Source organism: Lynx rufus, unplaced genomic scaffold (genome assembly GCF_022079265.1).
Source record: "Lynx rufus isolate CCGP_SWC_20201006 ecotype Redwood Valley unplaced genomic scaffold, mLynRuf1.p SCAF_18, whole genome shotgun sequence".
In the NCBI taxonomy this organism is placed as follows: Eukaryota; Metazoa; Chordata; class Mammalia; order Carnivora; family Felidae; genus Lynx; species Lynx rufus.
This window is the reverse complement of record NW_025814832.1, coordinates 29,354,781-29,372,890: the sequence shown is the minus strand read 5'-3', so window position 1 is coordinate 29,372,890 and position 18,110 is coordinate 29,354,781. Positions and strand designations below refer to the sequence as shown.

The window sequence follows — 18,110 nt, the reverse complement described above, 5'->3', positions numbered from 1 at the left end:
CATTTAAACCCTTGGACTCACTGGCACCTGACAGGACAATTCAATCTCAAACTCATCAGTATAATCTGTTCGAGTCTCGCGGGTGATGTTTATGTTAACATCTGGGGCGCTATTTATGCTTGGGTTAAGGTGTAGCTCGATTGAAAAAAGCAATTTCAAATGAAACTTAATTTTTTTTCCTGGGTGTTAACTTAAAAGGCTTTTGTGCATTGGGGTGTTCTGGGAGCAGATGTGGATATAGCTACCTAATAGGGTAGCTGATCGTTGACCTTCACTGGCATTCAGTGGAATGGTGGGCTAGCTTGTGTGAGGCCAGTGCACGCTTTGGAGAATGCCTTGTTCACATGGTGCTTTGTGTCAGGCAAGCTGTTTGGATCAGGAACAAGACTGGGGAGAACGGGTCAGTGGCAGTTCTGTGAGAGCCTGGATGGAGGCAGGGTCTGCTCAGCTGAGACCCAGGAAAGGCTGGCTGTTGCTCTTTAGTCCTTCCCTGGGTCACTTGCCCTGGTCATTTGATGCCTGTCTTCCTGCTGTTCATGTAGCTGTGAATGTTCCTGGGCTGGAGTGCCGGGGTGTAGTTATACATGGGTCATGGCACTCCGACCGTGAACAATGTCACGGTAGATCTGAGTCCAATGTATTTGTGTGTGTGAAAGTCAAAGAAGGAAGAAAGGTTCACGTTCCTGGTTTTAAATAATTGATACCTCATTGAAAACACTGTGCCCTTTTTATCCTGTGGGGCCTGGTCTTCTTTTCTGAAACATGACCGCCTTTTTCCATTTTTATATATGTGATTTTTAATCTCGGGCATTTTCATCGCTGTAGACTGTGACACTGCTGGAGTAACGACTTTGAGCTGCTAATGTCCTCCCTCCCCACCCCCGGAACATCTCCTTCTCCCCTTCTCTTTCTCTATCTAGTTCTGGGTCATAGGGCAGGGGAGGGGTTCTTGGTGGGATGGCCCAGGCTGGGTAAGTTACTCCAGCCCCTAGTTATGCATGTGAGAACCCTCAGGCCCACTCCTTTAAGCTTAATCCTCTAAATTCTTTGTCTTGTAGGAAGATGACGATTCAGAGACTGAAAAACCTGAGGCTGATGACCCAAAGGTATTTGGTGTTGGCTGTGGTGGGGTGGCTGGATGCGAACAAGGCATTGTAACATTATGTCTCAGTTCCTGTGTCTGGTCAAGATTGGCCCCACTAACACACCCTGCAACCACGTGTAAATATTCTGGGATGAAACTAGCTTTCTAAAGAAGCCTGGAGGTCACCATGGAATGAGGAAGTCCTGAGGCAGTTTGGATTTCCAGAAGCACAGATAGTGCCTTATCTCCAGACTAGAAAGGGGAGAGGCCTGGCTGAGTGTAGCCACCTGCCTGTGCTCTACAGCCAGGTGAGCTTGGTGGGGTCACTGTCCCTGCAGGTGGGTTAGACGTGGGAATATTTCTAGAATCAGGAAGCCCTAAGGGCTGCCATTTGTACTCTTTAATCATCTAGGTCAAAGTGAGGTCTCCCCAGCTGTTGGAGAAGCTGCACCTAACTCTTACTTCCTCCGGCTGGTACCCATCCACTCTTGGGTAAACAGAATGGTCTTTCGGGTGTATCCTTCTGATAGTTCCTTCCCAGTAGCAGCTCAGAGTAATTAAAGACATTTCCTGTCATGCTCCCTGACCTATTGTGATGATGGCTAAGATCTCATTCCCCGTCCCCTGCAAGTAGGCTTACTGTGCTATGCACTGGGCATCAGTATAACTGTGCTTGTTAAGAACGCGGTCTTTAGGAAACATTTCTCTTTCAAAGAGGAAGTCTTAATTCCATCACTCTAGGCCTGGGAAATATGGGCCGACTTTTGTGATTAAAAACTGCTTTGAAACCAACTGAAGCCTTCAAGGCAACGTAGTGAAACTCTAGAAAATGGTCCCAAATTGTAATCAAAATGGTAGTATGTCCAAAAATACAGTTCAAATTTGAACTGGTTCTGTGTTTGGATAGAACTGTGGCGACCATTGGAATAAAACCCGTGAAAAGTTGTGGATGATGCAGATAACACATTTCACCAGGAAAGGAAGTTTGGGCATCAGCATGCAGAAAGAAGAGAATATTGAGCCCTAGGCACAGCAAATGTCACTCCTTTCTGTGCCAAGTAAGGAACCCAGGCTTAACTCACGCAAGCACTACAAGCAGGGGGGTGGACGTGTGGCCTGGATCACAGGTGGCCATACCTCTGCTTGGGCTCGCAGAAGGAAATGGCCAGTAGTAGCAGGAATCTTCTGTCTTAGTAGTCGGGAGTGTGTGGGCCTTAGAGCCCACGCGTGAAGTGAACCCAAGGAGCTGCCAAGTGCTGGGGCTTCAGTGTGGAGGGAACGTAGGCAAAAGGCTCAAAGGCCTCCTGGGGAAGTTGGCTGGAGAGAAAGGTGCAGGTACTTTACTGTCAGCCCTTCTGGAAAAAACAGCAAATCCCCTGGGAATGAGGAAGAACAGCCAGGGCTGGGGGTGAGGTGGACAGAATTGGGAAGTTTGTTGATGTGTCTTCTGCTCAGTCTTTCTTGGAACCACATGAAGGTTGGAAAGACACGTTTATACTTAACCCCTTGACTGATGTGCTTTACTGTATTTCATTCAGTCATTTGAACTTTTAGTCTGTTGTAGAATGAAAAGCTTTCTGAGACAGTTTTTGTTCTTAGGGAGCCCTTGGAGAACAGGACAGAACCTACTCTCACAGTAACTTGACATAGTTCTTTTGGAGGCTGAGTGTGGAAGGGGTCAGACAGAGGTCTCCCGCTCAGAGATCCTCAAGTCCAAAAATCATGAGTGTTAGTGGCATCTCCAAGGACTAGAAACAGTCCCCAGCATGAATCTTCTGTGCTCCCATGCCTTAGTCCTGGCGTTGGCTTCCTCTCTTGCCCTGAACTGGCATCAGACTATCTTGAGGTAGTGGCCTAGACCTCAAATGCCTCCCAACCCTCCCTCTACTCCAGATCTTTTCTGGCGCATTTAATTGGCTTTTAACAATATTTTTATCTTCCACGTCTTGAATTTTGAGTATTTCTGCCTTCGGTATGTGAAATTTCTAACAATAAGAATATGTCACCAGGATGGATTAGGGGTGTCATTTATTTTGGTTGTGAATGGATTGATGTCATAACTGTCTTTTCCACCAGATGGCACTCCTTCCTGCCTTGGCCTTTTTTTTTTTTTTTTCTTTTTTCTTTTTTATTTATTTTGAGAGAGAGAGTGCAAGCGAGGGGGGCGGGGGCAAAGGGAGAAGGGGAGAGAGAATCCCAAGCAGATTCTGCACTCTCAGTGCAGAGCCCAACAAGGCCTTAACTATGAACTGTGAGGTCATAACCTGAGCTGAAATCAAGATTCAGACGCTTAACCGACTGAGCCACCAGGCACCCCAACTGCCTTGGCTTTTTAAAATCTGCTTTTGATTTTTTACTACAGCAGTTCTCAAAACATTTTGGTGTCTTTACACAATTAAAAGCTGAGGATCCCAAAGAGTATCACTTCATTTAAAATTGAGAAACATTTGGGATGCCTGGGTGGCTCATTTGGTTAAGCGTCCAACTTCGGCTCAGGTCATGATCTCGCGGTCCCTGGGTTCAAGCCCCACATCAGGCTCTGTGACAACAGCTTGGAGCCTGGATGGTGCTTTGGATTCTGTGTCTGCCCCTGTTTCTGCCCCTGCCTCACTCGTGCTCTGTCTCTCTCTCTCAAAAATAACATTTTTCTTTTAACTTGAGAAAATTTTTAAGTATTTGTAATGTTTATTTTTGAGAGATTAAATAACACTAAATTTTTTTTGAGAAAATTTTTAAATATTTTTTTAATGTTTATTTTTGAGAGAGACAGAGACAGGGCATGAGTGAGGCGGGGGCAGAGAGACAGGCAGACACAGAATCCAAAGCAGCATCCAGGCTCCGAGCTGTCAGCACAGAGCCTGATGCGGGGCTCGAACTCACAGACCGTGAGATCATGACCTGAGCCGAAGTGGGACACTTAACCGAATGAGCCATCCAGGCGCCCCTTAAATATTTTTTTAAGGTTTACTTATTTATTTTGAGAGACATAGAGTGAGCAGGGAAGGGACAGAGAGGAAGAAAGAGAATCCCAAGCAGGTTCCACACTGTCAGCACAGAGCCGGATGTGGGGCTCGAACTCACAAATTGTGAGATCATGACTTGAGCCAAAACCAAGTCGGACACTTAACTGAGCCACCCAGGTGCCCCAGATATTTATTATTTTAAAATAATTAAATCCATTACATGTTAATATAAGTCACATTTTAACAAAAAATATTGCTGAAACCAAAGAAACTGAAACTGAAAACACAAAGACAGGCATTGGGTCTCCTAAAGGTCTAACATCCAGTTTAACGGACAGCCAGCTAGGTTCTCTTAAGTGCTTCTGCATTCAGTCTATTGCAGTGCGTTGTTTTGGTTGAAGTAGTTGAAGAAAATCTGGTTTCACACACAGGGCATTAGAAAGAGGACAAGTATCTTAATAGCCCTTTAGGTGATTGTGAATCTTCTTCTTTGATACTAGATCAGAATTCAACAGGCAGTGGTTTCCTAAAAATTAGCTGCACTGTAGATGTGAACCCTTCTCAGTGAACTTTCTGTAGTCTGCTTCATTAACCTCCACGGGTCTGCCTTGCACTCTCAGTGGCTCTTTTAGCCACACTGGTATTGCATCCTCCGGCACTGGTGACATGGAAAATGTTGGTTCACTGAGATCTCCAGTGATGCATTTTGTCTTATAATATCCAAAAACTTATATTTGTTAATGACATTACCTACCTCATCAGACAAGCCATTAAGTATTGGAAAGCTGTCTGCTCCCAGTGGGGATGTATACATTTTCTAAGATGCTAGTTTTTACTTGAGATCTTGAATTGCTTCATTTTTTTAGGAACCGTCTGCCAGTTACTCAAATCTGACTAAGCATCGTCATTCTTTCAAGTAAAAATGGCATTCCGTGAAGAAAGCAACTAGATCAGCTTGTAACTCCCTCACTTAAGTGCTTTTCCTTGAGGTAACCATTGGACCTCAGTGAGCAGCAGAGGTGTTTATGTGACCTCTCATGTCATCACACAAAATGCAAAAAAATAATAATAATTAAATTTGTACTCAAAGGTCAAGACTTAATAAGGCGCATCATTTTTACTGCTTCCCCAAGGCTATATGTATATATATATTTTTAAACTGTATTTATTTTGAGAGACAGGGAGAGAACCAGCAAGGAAGGGGCAGAGAGAGAGGGGACAGAGAATCCGAGGCGGGCTCTGCCCTGACAGCACGGAGCCCGATGTGGGGCTTGAACTCAGGAACCGTGAGGTCATGACCTGAGCCGAAGTCAGAGGCTTAACCGACTAAGCCACCCAGGCACCCCAGCACCAACGATATTTTTAAGTGAAATTGGCTTTTTTGGTAACTGCGAGTGTCCCTACGGCCAAAACTCAGTGCAGCTGCCTTGATTTGTTCTAAAAGGCCAGCAGTTGCCCCCCATTGCTCCTGCCAGTGTAGAACAGTGAAAAAGGCAAGTGATGTCTTAGTACTAGGAAAGTAGTTTTGACCTTACAGACCTCCAGGGGTCCACAGATCAACTTTGAGAACCACTCTTCTTCAGAAGCCAGAATCTTGGGTCAGTCATACTAAGTAGTTGTTTGGTGACTATTTCCACTGCTCTGTAAGTGTCCAGTGAGCTGTCAGCCCTGCGGGACCTTGAGCTGCCGTGAGGGGGGTAGCATATCCAGAGTAAGACAAGACAGCCCCTGTGGGGTGGAAGTTAAGGTTCTGGAGTCATAGACCTGAATCTGAATTCCAGCTCTCCTTGGAGAAGTCCCTTAACCTCAGAGTTTGCCACCTGGGAAATAGGCTTTTTTTTTTTTTTTTTTTTTTAACATTTATTTTTGAGAGAGAGAGAGAGTGTGTGAGGGAGGGGCAGAGAGAGGAGACAGAGAATCCGAAGCAGGCTCTGCACTGTCTGCGCAGAGCCCAACACGGGGCTTGAACTCACAAACTGTGAGAGCGTGGCCTGAGCCGAAATCGAGAGTCAGTCGCTTAACCAACTGAGCCACGCAGGCGCCCCAAAAACAGGCATCTTAAGAAAATCTGCCTCATTCATTTTACGTGAGTTAACTGAGTAAACCTGAGTTGGTAATTAGCTTAATAGTGTCGGCATGTCCATGTTCAGGAGCGTTCGTTGCAGTGACCTATGCTTGCTTCCCAGGCTGGTCACCCTGTCATTGGGCTTGTGTGGGAATATCGAATTCCACATTTGGAAACTGGAATGCACTCAGAGGAGAGCAATCATGAAGGTGAAGGGACTGGAAACCACATCACATGAAAGGTTTAGGAGCTGGGAGAGGCAACCAGGGAGGAGCCTGCAGTGTTATCTGTTGTTTGGAGGTCTGCTAGAGGGAGGGGAGGTGGAAGCCACGTGCTGAACTTGAAGCAACATACAGAAGAATTACAGGGACCGCGTTTGTCTTCGCATAACGAAGAACTTTTTGTTATCTCTGACCAAACGTGGGCTGAGCTGCTTTTTAAGGTAGTGAGCTCCCTGTTTCTGGACCTTTTTCAAGACAAATTTTTGGGGGGTTGAGTAAGAAGTGATAACTCCCGGGGTGCCTGGGTGGCTCAGTCTCAGGTAAGCATCCAGCTCTTGATCTCAGCTCAGGTCTTGATCTCAGGATCATGAGTTCAAGCCCCGTGTTGGGCTCTGTGCTGGGTGTAAAGCCTACTTAAAGAAGAAAAGAAATGATAACTCCAGACCCACCTCTAGAGAGAGCCTTTGGTCCTGATCCATCCACCTGAGGAGGAGGGATTGAGCTCTGGGTGGCTGAGTTTGCCCTTAACTAGAGAAAAGAATGTGGCTGAGCATTCCACGGGAGGCAGAATGCTTCGACACTTCTGTTCCGTCATGTCTTTTCCTCTAACTTCAATTTTCTGGTCTTACCTCCTCAGTAAGCAACCCGACTCAGCCCGACTCAGATCTGACTACTCAACAGAAGGTGGCACTGCTGTCCTAGAAAAAGAGCGGAAGTGGCAGACCTCTGTTCAGCTCTTTAATGCAGGGACAGGGGTGCCAGATGGCTTAAGTGTTTCCTCCATCTGTTTGCCCTTGGCATATGGGCTTCCTTTTCCCACTCTCCTTTGTCTGTGTTCTACCTCGGTTGCCCTGGAACGTTTTCCCTTGTTTATTTTTTTCCCCACTCCCACAGTTCCTGTGGATGAAGGTATTTCCACTGGCTTACTGTCTCTAACACACCCTTCCTTTGAAAACAAACACGGGCATTGATGACCTGGCACGGGAAAGCTGGAGCGGCCCGTTGCCAGCTAACTGGGAGGGCTGGCTTCGCTATGTGGGGTGGGAATGCCGGCCTCCCTGAGGTGTTGCAGTCCCAGCTTTGACCCAGGGAAGGAATCCTCTTGGCCCAAAGAGCAAACATCTGTCAAAACAAAATAGCCTCTCTGGGTCAAGAAGGTGGCATCGGGTGGGGGAGAAATGGTTCCGGCATTTTTTAAAAGATGTGCATGCATAATCCTAGTTAAGACAAAACATTTTTAAGATTCTTGGACCCCGAAATTAGTGCAGAAATGTGAGTTCACACCTTCGAGCCAGGCTAGTGGACTTGGACCCAGAAGACCTGGGTCGAGCACAGGCTTGGCTTCCCTCCAGCTGTGAGACCACAGGCACATAGCTTCGGCTGCCCTCGGCTCATCTCTGATGCCCGCTTTACCAGGTGATGTGATAGCTACAAGAAAGGATGCATAAGGCCGTGTTTTTCACAATCTAAAATGCAGTTGTTGGCACTCCTTGGCCTTTTTGGCAAAACTGAGTCGGGTCAGATGTCCTCATCCTGTATGTCAGAAGTTGCCACATTTTCTCAGTTCGTAGCACCCTTGGCGTCTCAGGAATTTTTCACAGAACTCCTAGGCCAGGGGTGCCCCGCTGGCTCAGTCAGTGGAGCGTGTGATTCTTGATCTCCGGTTTATGAGTTCAAGCCCCATGTTGGGTGTAGAGATTACTTATAAAAAAATCTTTAAAAAAAAAGAACGAACGAACTCATAGGCCAAAAGAAATACCTAACAATTAGCTCTAAAGAATCAACACGACAATCCTCAGAATTTGATAGCCACTTGAAAAAATCCACATGAATTTGTGTGGTATCTGATAGATGTTGAGTAATGCTGTGTTTTCCTTGAAATTTCATGTTGTGTGCACCTTTGTGAATTTGCTGTAGCTCCCTGGGGGTGCCCTGATGGCAGTTTAGGGACTGTGTTGGTAGATCGTCTCTGAGTTCCAGAGCAGAGGGACTTGATGAGTCCTCACTTACCCTCCCCAGAGACCTTGGCTCGGCCAAGTAAGTGGGTCTCACCTTTGGTGACTGTACATAACACACTTGAATTCCTTTAAGAAGGTCAAGTGTCTCAGTCGCCAAGTGTTATTAATTGGCTTGCAGTCTAGAGGAAGGATCTGCTTTGGGGTAGAAATGACTCCGTAATCTCCCGCTGCTTCTCCTCTCCAGCCTCTCCCCCTACCCAACATTGTTACTGATCTTTGCAAGTTTCAGAATGCTACGCCTGCTGACTGAAAACTGCCCAGGGAGCTTGTTTCCGACGAATCCGTTACAGACCACTGATTTTTTTCGGAGAACTTTCAGGAGCCTGCCGGCAGTTGCACGTGGGCAGCACTTCCGGTTGAAACCCTCGATTCTCTGTATCAACCGTGTAAGGAAAGAGGCTCTGGGACACGTGCCAGCTTCTTCAGGACTGCCGCAGCACACGTTTTCCCATTTGGGCTTTGAGCGTGTTCACTCTACCTCCGGGACTTTGAAATCAGAGAGGGAGATGCTCAGGCTTTTCATAAGCAAGCAGCATAGGGTTCTGTTCATCATGAAGGACACCCAGAGGGGCGGGTTGTATGGTGTGGTAAACGATCCACGAGTCCCTTTGTAGCCTTCACGCGTGGGTCATCGTGCGCCTTTGCTGGGTGAGCTCTGGGAGAACCCACACTTGTGGAATGGTCCACTGAGAATTATTTTTCAGGATGGTACACCGAAGGTTATCTGTTAGAGCATAAACTTGGGCTTTTTCTTAGAGTTCTTTGACTTGGAAAGAATTGCATGGTACTGTTTTTCTGGTGGTTACCTTATCAGGGGTTTGTTTTGATTTTATTGTCAAATTATTATAATAGCAAGAATTGAAAATTTTGAAAAAAATATCATCTAATTCCACAGTCCTCTAACAGGTGTCCCATTTTCCTTCTTCCATCTTTTTGTTTGTCCGTATGATAGCGTACATGTGTTTCTATCTGAATATTAAATGTTTTCTGTGTTGTTACAGTCTGAGTAATTATAATAGCAGGACATAACTGAAAAATTAAAAGCTAAACACTTAGGGGTGCCTGCGTGGCTCAGGTGGTTGAGCGTCCAACTCACAGTTCAGCTCAGGTCATGATCTCATGGTTCCGTGGGTTCGAGCCCTATGTCAGGCTCTGTGCTGACAGCTTGGAGCTTGCTTGAGATTCTCTCTTCCTCTCTGTCTCTGCCTCTCCCCTACTTGTGCTGTCTCTGTCTCTCCCAAATGAATACATACATACATACATACATACTTTGAAAATTAAAAAAAAAAAAAAAACAACTAAACACTTAAAGGGTCACCTAGATGGCTCAGTCAGTTAAGCTGCTGACTCTTGATTTTAGCTCAGGTCATGATCTCACAGTCAGTTTGTAAGTTTGAGCCCCCATGGGGCTATGCGCTCACAGCGTGGAGCTAGCTTCAGATCTTCTGTCTCCCTCTCTCTGCCCCTCCCCTGCTCATGTGCGCATGCTTTCTCTCTCAAAAATAAATATTTTTTTAAAAAACCTTTTTTAAAAAAGCTAACCACTTAAAAATTGTGTGGGATGTGAGTTATATCTCAGTGAAACTGCTACAAGAAAAAAGTTTTTGTTTTTTTGTAATTTTCTAAATACCTTTAAACGGGAATAGTAAGGAAAGGTTGCAATCCACCAACTTTTTTTCTAGAAGTGAGACCAGTCATTAAAACACTCTTTTTTTTTTTAAGCTTATTTACTTCTGAGAGGGAGAGCAAGAGAGAGACAGAGTGTGAGTGGGTGAGGGGCAGAGAGAGAATCCGAAGCAGGCTCCATTCTCTGAGCTGTTAGCACAGAGCCCGATGCAGGGCTCGAACTCAAGAACCACGAGATCATGATCTGAGCCAAAGTCGGTAGCTTAACCGACTGAGCCACCCAGGCACCCCTACACTTTTTTTTTTTTTATGTTTACTTATTTATTTTGAGAGAGCACGAGCAGGGGAGGAGCAGAGAGGATCCCAAGCAGGCCCCACGCGGAGCCTGACGTAGGGCTTGATTTCACGACTGAGATCACAACCCGATCCAATATCAAAAGTTGGACATTCAACTGACTGAGCCACCCAGGCACCCCATCAGCACACTTTTTCACATCAATTCCCGTGGAGCTAGATAGAATAAAACCAGACTTAGTACATTACAGTAGCAATAAAAGTATTTGTAGCTACTATCGAATAAAATACCATGTAAGCGGTTTCTTTCCAGTTAGACTCTGGTGGACGGAATACATGCCGTGCTCTTTACGTGGGTCAGAAGGAATAATGAGTTCCCATTACAGTCATCACGATTGTTCACCCAGTACAGGATGAGGGCTTAGTGGTAGTCAGGATTTGGTAACATTCCTTCTGTCAGCACCCAGGAAGTCCCTAGGCTACGGACAAGGGTGGTGGCACCCACTTGGTTGTATGATTAAGTTTTCAGGACCAGTTGTTCCATTCAGATCAACTCAGACATTACTCACCGGAGCAGTAGGGCCTCTGGAGCTGTCGGCCCTGATCGTTATAGTTAAAAGGTAATAACTTCTGGCTGTCTTCCCCTTAAGTTGAGAGCTTAACACTTCGTTTGCCCTGTGACCTGCTACAGAGTCATCCCTGAAGAGGTATTTTTCCTTCTTGGTCTTTGATGTTGGCTTCCCCGGTGGTTGAACCAGAGGCTTCCTAGAAACTGTCATTATCTGCCGCCTCTTAGTCGAGAAGGAGATCAGAAGTTGGGAAGCAGTTATGACTAGGCTTTAGAGTCAGACAGGCTTGGGTTTGGGTCCCAGCATTGCCACTTCCTGGGCAAGAAGCTGCTTTGTTGTGCTTTGCCTCGGTTTAGTCATCTGTAAGATGGGAATAATAACATCTGCCTCGTGAGGTTACTGAGAGATTTGGATAACGTATGTTAGTTTTTAGTGAGTTCTGTTGTTTAGGGTGTGTGAGCGAGAATGTGTACTTGGTCCCTCCATCTTGGTTTTGTTATCCTACCTTCTCCCGTGTGCTGCCTCCCATATGTACCCCATAATGCTTTTGAGTGCTGATTAGAAAAAAAAGTTACAGCATGACTCACCCAGGACCAGAGAAGGAAATGGCCCTTGACCATTGCTGGATTGGGAGCCATCCACTCTTCTTGCTGGAAGTTGTAATGTGACCTTTGAACTGCTGAGAATGCTCAAGCCTTCTTAACATTTCACGTTTCCTCGTTCTCATCCCGATGAATGGCCAAATGGCCTTCTTTAATCAGGCTAGGGTCGCCCTTGCACAGGTGGGAGACAACAGAATTTCCATGCTGAGGAGAACACCCCCCAGTACACGCTCCCAGCCGGGGTCTGTGGTTCTAAGTGGTGACCTGATATAAGAAGCAGACACGACTGAGGTTGGGAGAGGAGGAGGGTGCACGCTATGGAAGTAGCTCTTTTGTTGTCCAGACTGAAAGAATTCCAGGCTAGGTCCTGTGTCGAGCTGCCTTCCAAAGAAGGCCTGGTAGAAAGGGAATCGCTGCAAGTGATCTCCGGCAGAGGGGAACGGCCATTAGTCTCCCTCTGCCCTCCCCTCTCGGCTCCACCGAACTGCCAGCAGGGCCCTCTTGACTGCACTCGCTCCTAGTCACCTGAGGATCAGACTCCCAGCAGCCTCACCCCGCTCCTTGTGGTTCTGCAGCCGGGGCCTGCGCATGCCCGGTCGGCCCGCCTTCGGCCATGCAAGCCCCAACATCGTTCTCCCCTTCGGGCCCACATGCCATGGATTACTAACCAAGGTGTGGCTGGGTGCCTCCTTCCCTAGTCAAGATTTATCTTTTTGAAAAATTCTCTGATGCAGAAAGCAAGCTGCCCGCCCTTCGGGATCCAGCACTTCCCACCTTCCTTCTGTGTTCTGATCCTTGTCTCCTGAAATACTGCTGTGCAATTTCTGGGTTCAGTGTTCAGTAGAATTTTGCTCATTTGCATTCCTAACTTTGGAGTTAGGTACATTTTTTCTAAGCAGTGCCTGAAAGATACTGGCTTTCCTTTTAGCCCCGTAGATGGTTCATTCCTGTTCCTGCCAGTGTGTGGATGGAGACCAGTTTGCATTTCTAATCTCCTGGCTTTCTGATATCTCAGTAACTTTTGCCTTATATCTTAATCTCACACCTCAGTTTGGTGGCTGACCTCTCAAGCAGGATAGTGCCGTTGTGATTTGGTGGCCGTGTTATGTGTCACAAAGACTTCACTTTTCTGTCCCCAGCCTCACAGAGCTGTTTCCCTTTGTCTTGGCTGGCTCCAAGTCCTCCCACCCCTGCCCCCAGATAACAACCTGAAGCACAGAGACACTGTTTTTGTGGGAAACCTTTCAGAAAAAAGTGCACCCTGGCCCACCACTGAAGGCTTAATTCAAAGTCTTGATGTGAGATGACCTCTGTACCTAAGCACAAGCCTACCCAGACACCCTAGGTGTTAAGAGAGGAATGGAATGGCCCTCTCTGAATATCTTCTGCAACTTTCAACAAACCCAGAATCTTCACGTCTTGACTCAAATGTGAGATTACACTTGGGATAGTCAGATAACAAAGGCTCCCCTTTGGAGATGGCTGCTGGCCAGAGCCTTGCGTTGACATCGAAGTCTGGTTGGTTCCACGTGGCAGAGCGTCGCACCACACAGCAGTGTCGGCTTTGTTGAGCTCGATGTTTCAGAAGAAACCGTTCCCTCTTTTCTTCAGTCTACGAGGCCAGTTCTAGGGCTGGCTTCATTTGTCTGAGCGGGTGCCTCTTTCACCCTTTCCTGTAGAAACCTCTGCTTGGGGAACTGAGTCTTTCCCATCGGTGAGCTGGGGGTGAAGGTGAGTCTGTTGGACCCAAAGTGACCCCACCAACTTGCGCCCATTTTTCTGATAAATTGAGTGTCTCCATCCCCAGGTAGGCAGTGTGCCGTGTCAGTGACCCAGTCCTGGCCAACAGGATACACCTAAAGGAAACGTGCTGGCGACCGGCTTTCTCGAAGGCTCCCCTGTGTGGGGTGGGGGGTAAAACAGGGCACGGACGCTGGGCATCCGTGCCATGGAGGGCTATCTCCTTGCAGCGTGGGGCTCGGTGACTTCTGCTGAGCCTGGGGATTACTGACAGCCCTCAGCACGCCCCACCCTTGTCTGTCAAACCACAGTAACTTTTTTTCCTGCAGCTTGGAGGTGTTTTGACAAAAGTTCCAGCGTTGCTGCTTTCTCGGCACCTGAGCTGACTCCCACGCGTGTGTCAGTTTGATGCCGTCAGGGGGGCTTCCTGGGCCCACTAGTCATATCTGAAGCCGCAGCGTTGTCCACTCACACTTCATGGGGCTGTGGTGACAGTGAAGTGATGTTTCGTTGAAGTACTTAGCGGAACACCCAGGATTTCTCCCCAAGATCGGGTTGTGTTCACATCGTATCCCCAGTGTTTGGCCCGTTGCCTGATACGTAATAAAGGCTCAGTCGATTATTTGTGGAACAAATAAACGGACTAACTCTACAGTAATTCTGTCTTTTGTTTCAGGATTGGGAGCGACAAGCTAGGTTTAAGGGTTTTTTAATTCAGTATTGATGCCCCCACCACCTTCTTCCTTCTGCCTGTCATTAGCCTTGTATCACACGTCTGGCCCCTTCTTAGTTCCTGTCCTGCTGCCTCCCTTTCCGACATTGAGTTGCACGTTGGAGCTGACTGGGGGCCTCACTGGAGTCTAGGGGGACAGCGCTGCAGCTGAAGTGGCTGTGGAACACGTAACCTGGGCTGAAAAATGGACCACTGGCCACTTAGAAAGGAGAGTGTGTCTTTGTACATTGTGTGTGTGTGTGCGCACGCGCGCACACGCACGTTTCATCAGTGTTTGAGCACCTGTTGTGGGCAGGGCATTAACCTGCAGGTGATAGGGACACAGTGATAACTAAGACAGTGAGTAAGAGCCCAGAATAGAGCAAGGTCCTCATTGGCCCGGTGCGGGTGGGGCAGATAAAGGCTTCCTTGAGCCGAGGACTGAGGTCTGAATAGGGCTTACTTTCAGCAACAGTGGGGAGGAGGTGTTCCAGGGAGGGCCTTTACCTGGGCCCTGCTCCGGCTCTGTGCTAGGAGGAGGAGGAGGCTGAAAGGGCCTGTTGGGAGTCTCCCAGGGCCTCAGGCCACAGTAAGGAAACTTTTTTTTTAAGTTTTATTTATTCTGAGACAGAGAGAGGCAGAGAAAGAGAAGGAAGGAGAGAGGTTCCCAAGCAGGCTCTGCACTAAGAGTGCAGAGCCTGACACGGGGCTCGAACTCGTGAACCATGAGATCATGACCTAACCCGAAATCAAGAGTCAGACTTAACTGACTGAACCACCCAGGCGCCCCAGTGAGGAGTCTCACTTAAGTGAGATCTCACTAAGACTTAATAACTACTTGGGAAGTGCCAGGTCTGAGAGGAGAGAAGATTTAGAAGGCGTTGTTTTATTAATCTGTCTCCCCAGCTGCCACCTGCTTTTAAGATGTAGGATTACATCATCTATCAGAAAATGTAGTCCGTAGCGTTCTTCCCCCAGCAGCACGGAGAGAATGCCCTCTGCCCTCTGTTCAGAGTACTTCCTCTGTGCCTGATGCTTCCAAAGCTGGGGCAAAAAAAGCAACATTTAGATTTGGCAGAATCCAGCTGCTGGAGGCCGCATTGCTTTGTCTCCAGTTGGACGCTGGACCTTTGAGCGTGCTTTGTGGGGCTGGCTCGGGAAGGATTGACAAAGTGTTGTTGGCTGTAAATAAACCTCCATTCTCTCTACCAGGATCTGGTACTTCTCTGCTGAGCAAATCCTCCCAGCTCAAATGGCAGCTTATCCCGTGTCATGGAGCCATATTGTTTCTACTTCCTTCCTCTGCTCCAGTCATAGTTTCTGGATGGCTGGACTTTTTTGTATTCTCTGCAGGGGAACCACATTCCAGACTCTACAGTCCCTGAGAACGAGGCCCCTGTTGTGGCTGCTGCGTTCTTACAGGTCTCAGACATAATTGATTAAGGAACCAAAATTGGCAGTTTCAGATCATTGTTCTTCGGGGCCATCCCTGGCCGGTCAAGGCCACTTCATGTCCTGCGCCCTAGTGAGGCTTTAGGCTCAGGTGAAGCCTGGGGAGGCTGGATGGGTGTGGACAGTCGGGAGGTGAGGCCTTGCCTCAGCATTTGTTTCTTTGACCAGCTCAGCCCTCCTTTCGTGCCTTTCCCGTGGTCTCACTTGGCTTCTTCAGAAGCTGTGCGTTTTGTTTCATTTTTCTTTTTGTCTTAATTGGACTTGAACTGGAGCGCTGAAGTGTTTACCTGGCCTTTTTTCCCAGGAGCTGCTAGGTGAGATGCTTTGTTTTTGCCTGCCTAGTGAACTGGGGGGAAACCTCTCGGCCTGCTGAGTCTGGGGGCCAAGCTCTCCTGTATACAGGTCTGTCCAGGTCTCTGGGCTGTGGGTTCCATGCCTCCCAGCTGACTCAGACTACAGTCTGGTGCATAGATCTGGCTGAGTTCATGACTTAAACCAACTGGGAATATCCACCTGGAGGCCAGAGGGTTGGATTCATACAAGTCAAGACAGGCACCCCCTGTGCGTTCCAAAACACCGCTTTGGGGCAAGAAAAGGAACAGTGGTTTCTTGTTGCTTTTTACTTATATCCTAACTGTTCCTTCCTGCCTCCTTAAGGGCACAGTGAGAACCTATAGCCAATTTTTTAAAACTGCTGTCTTGAACGGCTGGCAGTTTAATAATGTGGACCTTCCATCTCTCTCCTTGGCTCTGTCTTAAGTGCTTCATCAAATGGTTTTCTTGGCTGGCTGCCAGGGTAACTAGCATGGGTGTTTGGTTCGTTTTGTACTGAATTCCTGGTATCTGAGGCATGTCTGGTAGGAGCGTGCCTCTCTGGGTCTTCATCTCAAGTGTGGACCACCCTCTGCCCTCAGTCCTGTCTTCCCCCGGAGGCTGCTTTGATTGGATGAAACTTGCTTCAATGGACAGTTGAGCGTAAATGGTCCTGAAATTTATGCGTCTTTGGGGTATTTGACAGCCATCCTCCGTGGTCTCACCAGACACCCCAACTCTCCTTCCTTGCTGACCTTCCTTCAGCATTGTTTGAAGTCCTGGAATCATCCCCCTTTGAAGAACCCGTGAGACTGTGGCTCCAGGCCCTTTATTGTGGAACTTAATCAAGCCTCCTTCTCATGCTCAGGGCAGGATGTGGGGTTAAACTGCTTTAGGATCCAGAAGAACCTGGCTTGTTGGCTTTCTTCTTTGGGGGCACCTTTGCACAGTGACACGTGTCCGGGAGCTCAGCAGGCTCACAACCCAGCTTATTTGTGTCTGAGGAAAGAAGAATTATATTCTAAAGCCTAACAAGATGTGGCCACCAGGAGGCACAGATTCCCGTGGTCTCATCGTCCGGGGCCTTAGGAGTCCCACCAGTGTCTGTGACATGGAGGAGGGATCTGAACAACCAGTTTCCGAAGTCTTTCCAGGAGAACTTTGTGCAGAACTACATGGCTTCCAGTCTATGGTGGCTCATTTATGTTGTCACTTTATAAACTTGATTCTCTTAAGGCCAGAGAATCTTGCACTTGAGTTAGATCGATGGTTCATAGGTTGGCACTTTGTTTGGAGGGATCATGGGGCTGAATTCCACTGCGGGGAGGGAGGGGGTTGTCCCTGGGGATGTTGAGTTTGGGATTGAGTAAGAGCCCATAGCTCCATGGGGCTCCAGGTACACTCTGGACACACCCCATCCGTGTATGTGTGTGCATGCGCACATGCGTGTTGTAACATTAAAAAAGCAAAAGACTAGACTAGTTAGCAAGTGGAAACCCACTATCAACTTTATTCCTTCTTGTATTTGTGTAAAATGATCGATTTGAGGAATGAGGAACTAAGCCAGAAAAGGAAAGTCTGAGAGATGAAGGGATGCCTCCCCGCTGGTGACTTTGCTCCATCTTTGGTTTTCTCCCTGAGAAAGAACCTTGTGAAACGTGGGAATCCCCGTCCCTCCCATTGCTGGGGGCACAAGCTTTAGGAGGCGCAGTGGCTGACAGCCTTTCACCCTGCCCAAGGAGCCTTCGGGTAAACAAGTATTTTCCTCTTACAAGAGACACTTCATGTTTGGTGACTAACTTCCTGTGCCTCTGGAGTGGCCCCGGTAGCATTCCCATGTGGATATCGTGCCTCCTTCCTCGGGCCGGGCTGGCTGAGGGGCTGGCGCCCTGCGGTGCTTTGGGAAGGAGCCCCCAGGGAGCCTTTGAATAGTTAACGGTCAGTCCTTGGATGACCAGCCAACTGGCCGCGGAGGGGAGGTAGGATGTACCCAATTGATGTTTTCCCACAATTAGTACCCAGAAAGCTGTCCCCTAGAGGGAAAATTTAAGGACCTTTTACAGCCCCACGTTTTGTTGCTGCCACACTCTTTTAACATTGGTTCCTCCGGAGTCACTGCTACAAAGGGATTGTTGTGGGGCCCCTGGAGACGGGCACTCTCTGTAGAGCAGCTGATTGATGACCAACCTGAATTCGGCATGGCAGTCTTCCAGGCGGCCTCCCAACCCTTCTGTTCCCTAGCTCAGGCCTGCCTCCTCTTTGCCCACCTGACTGGCAGGGGGCGAGTAGCTGGAGGAGACAGGTTGCTAAGCAGCCTGGCCTGGACGCTATGCCTGTTTCGGTCGAATGAATAGCTGCAGTGTTCAGAAGAGCGAGGGGGTTTGGGCCTTTCCCAGAATCAGGAGAGACTTTTTGGGGAAGGGGGCTAAGAACTACCATTCTTAGCACAGAG

At 47.9% G+C, this 18,110-nt stretch overlaps 1 protein-coding gene across 3 annotated transcripts in view; it reads left to right on the top strand.

Moving 5' to 3' along the window:
- Positions 1 to 18,110, top strand: part of SAP30BP (SAP30 binding protein) — a 36,930-nt gene that overhangs the window by 3,551 nt on the left and 15,269 nt on the right. For 2 of the 3 annotated variants that reach the window (XM_047081387.1, XM_047081389.1), the window contains exon 3: positions 1,059 to 1,106. The exons of the other annotated variant lie outside the window; for it this stretch is intronic. In XM_047081387.1, coding sequence (XP_046937343.1) covers positions 1,059 to 1,106 — 48 coding nt within the window. The remainder of the gene's footprint in view (positions 1 to 1,058; positions 1,107 to 18,110) is intronic. 3 annotated transcript variants of the gene reach the window in all.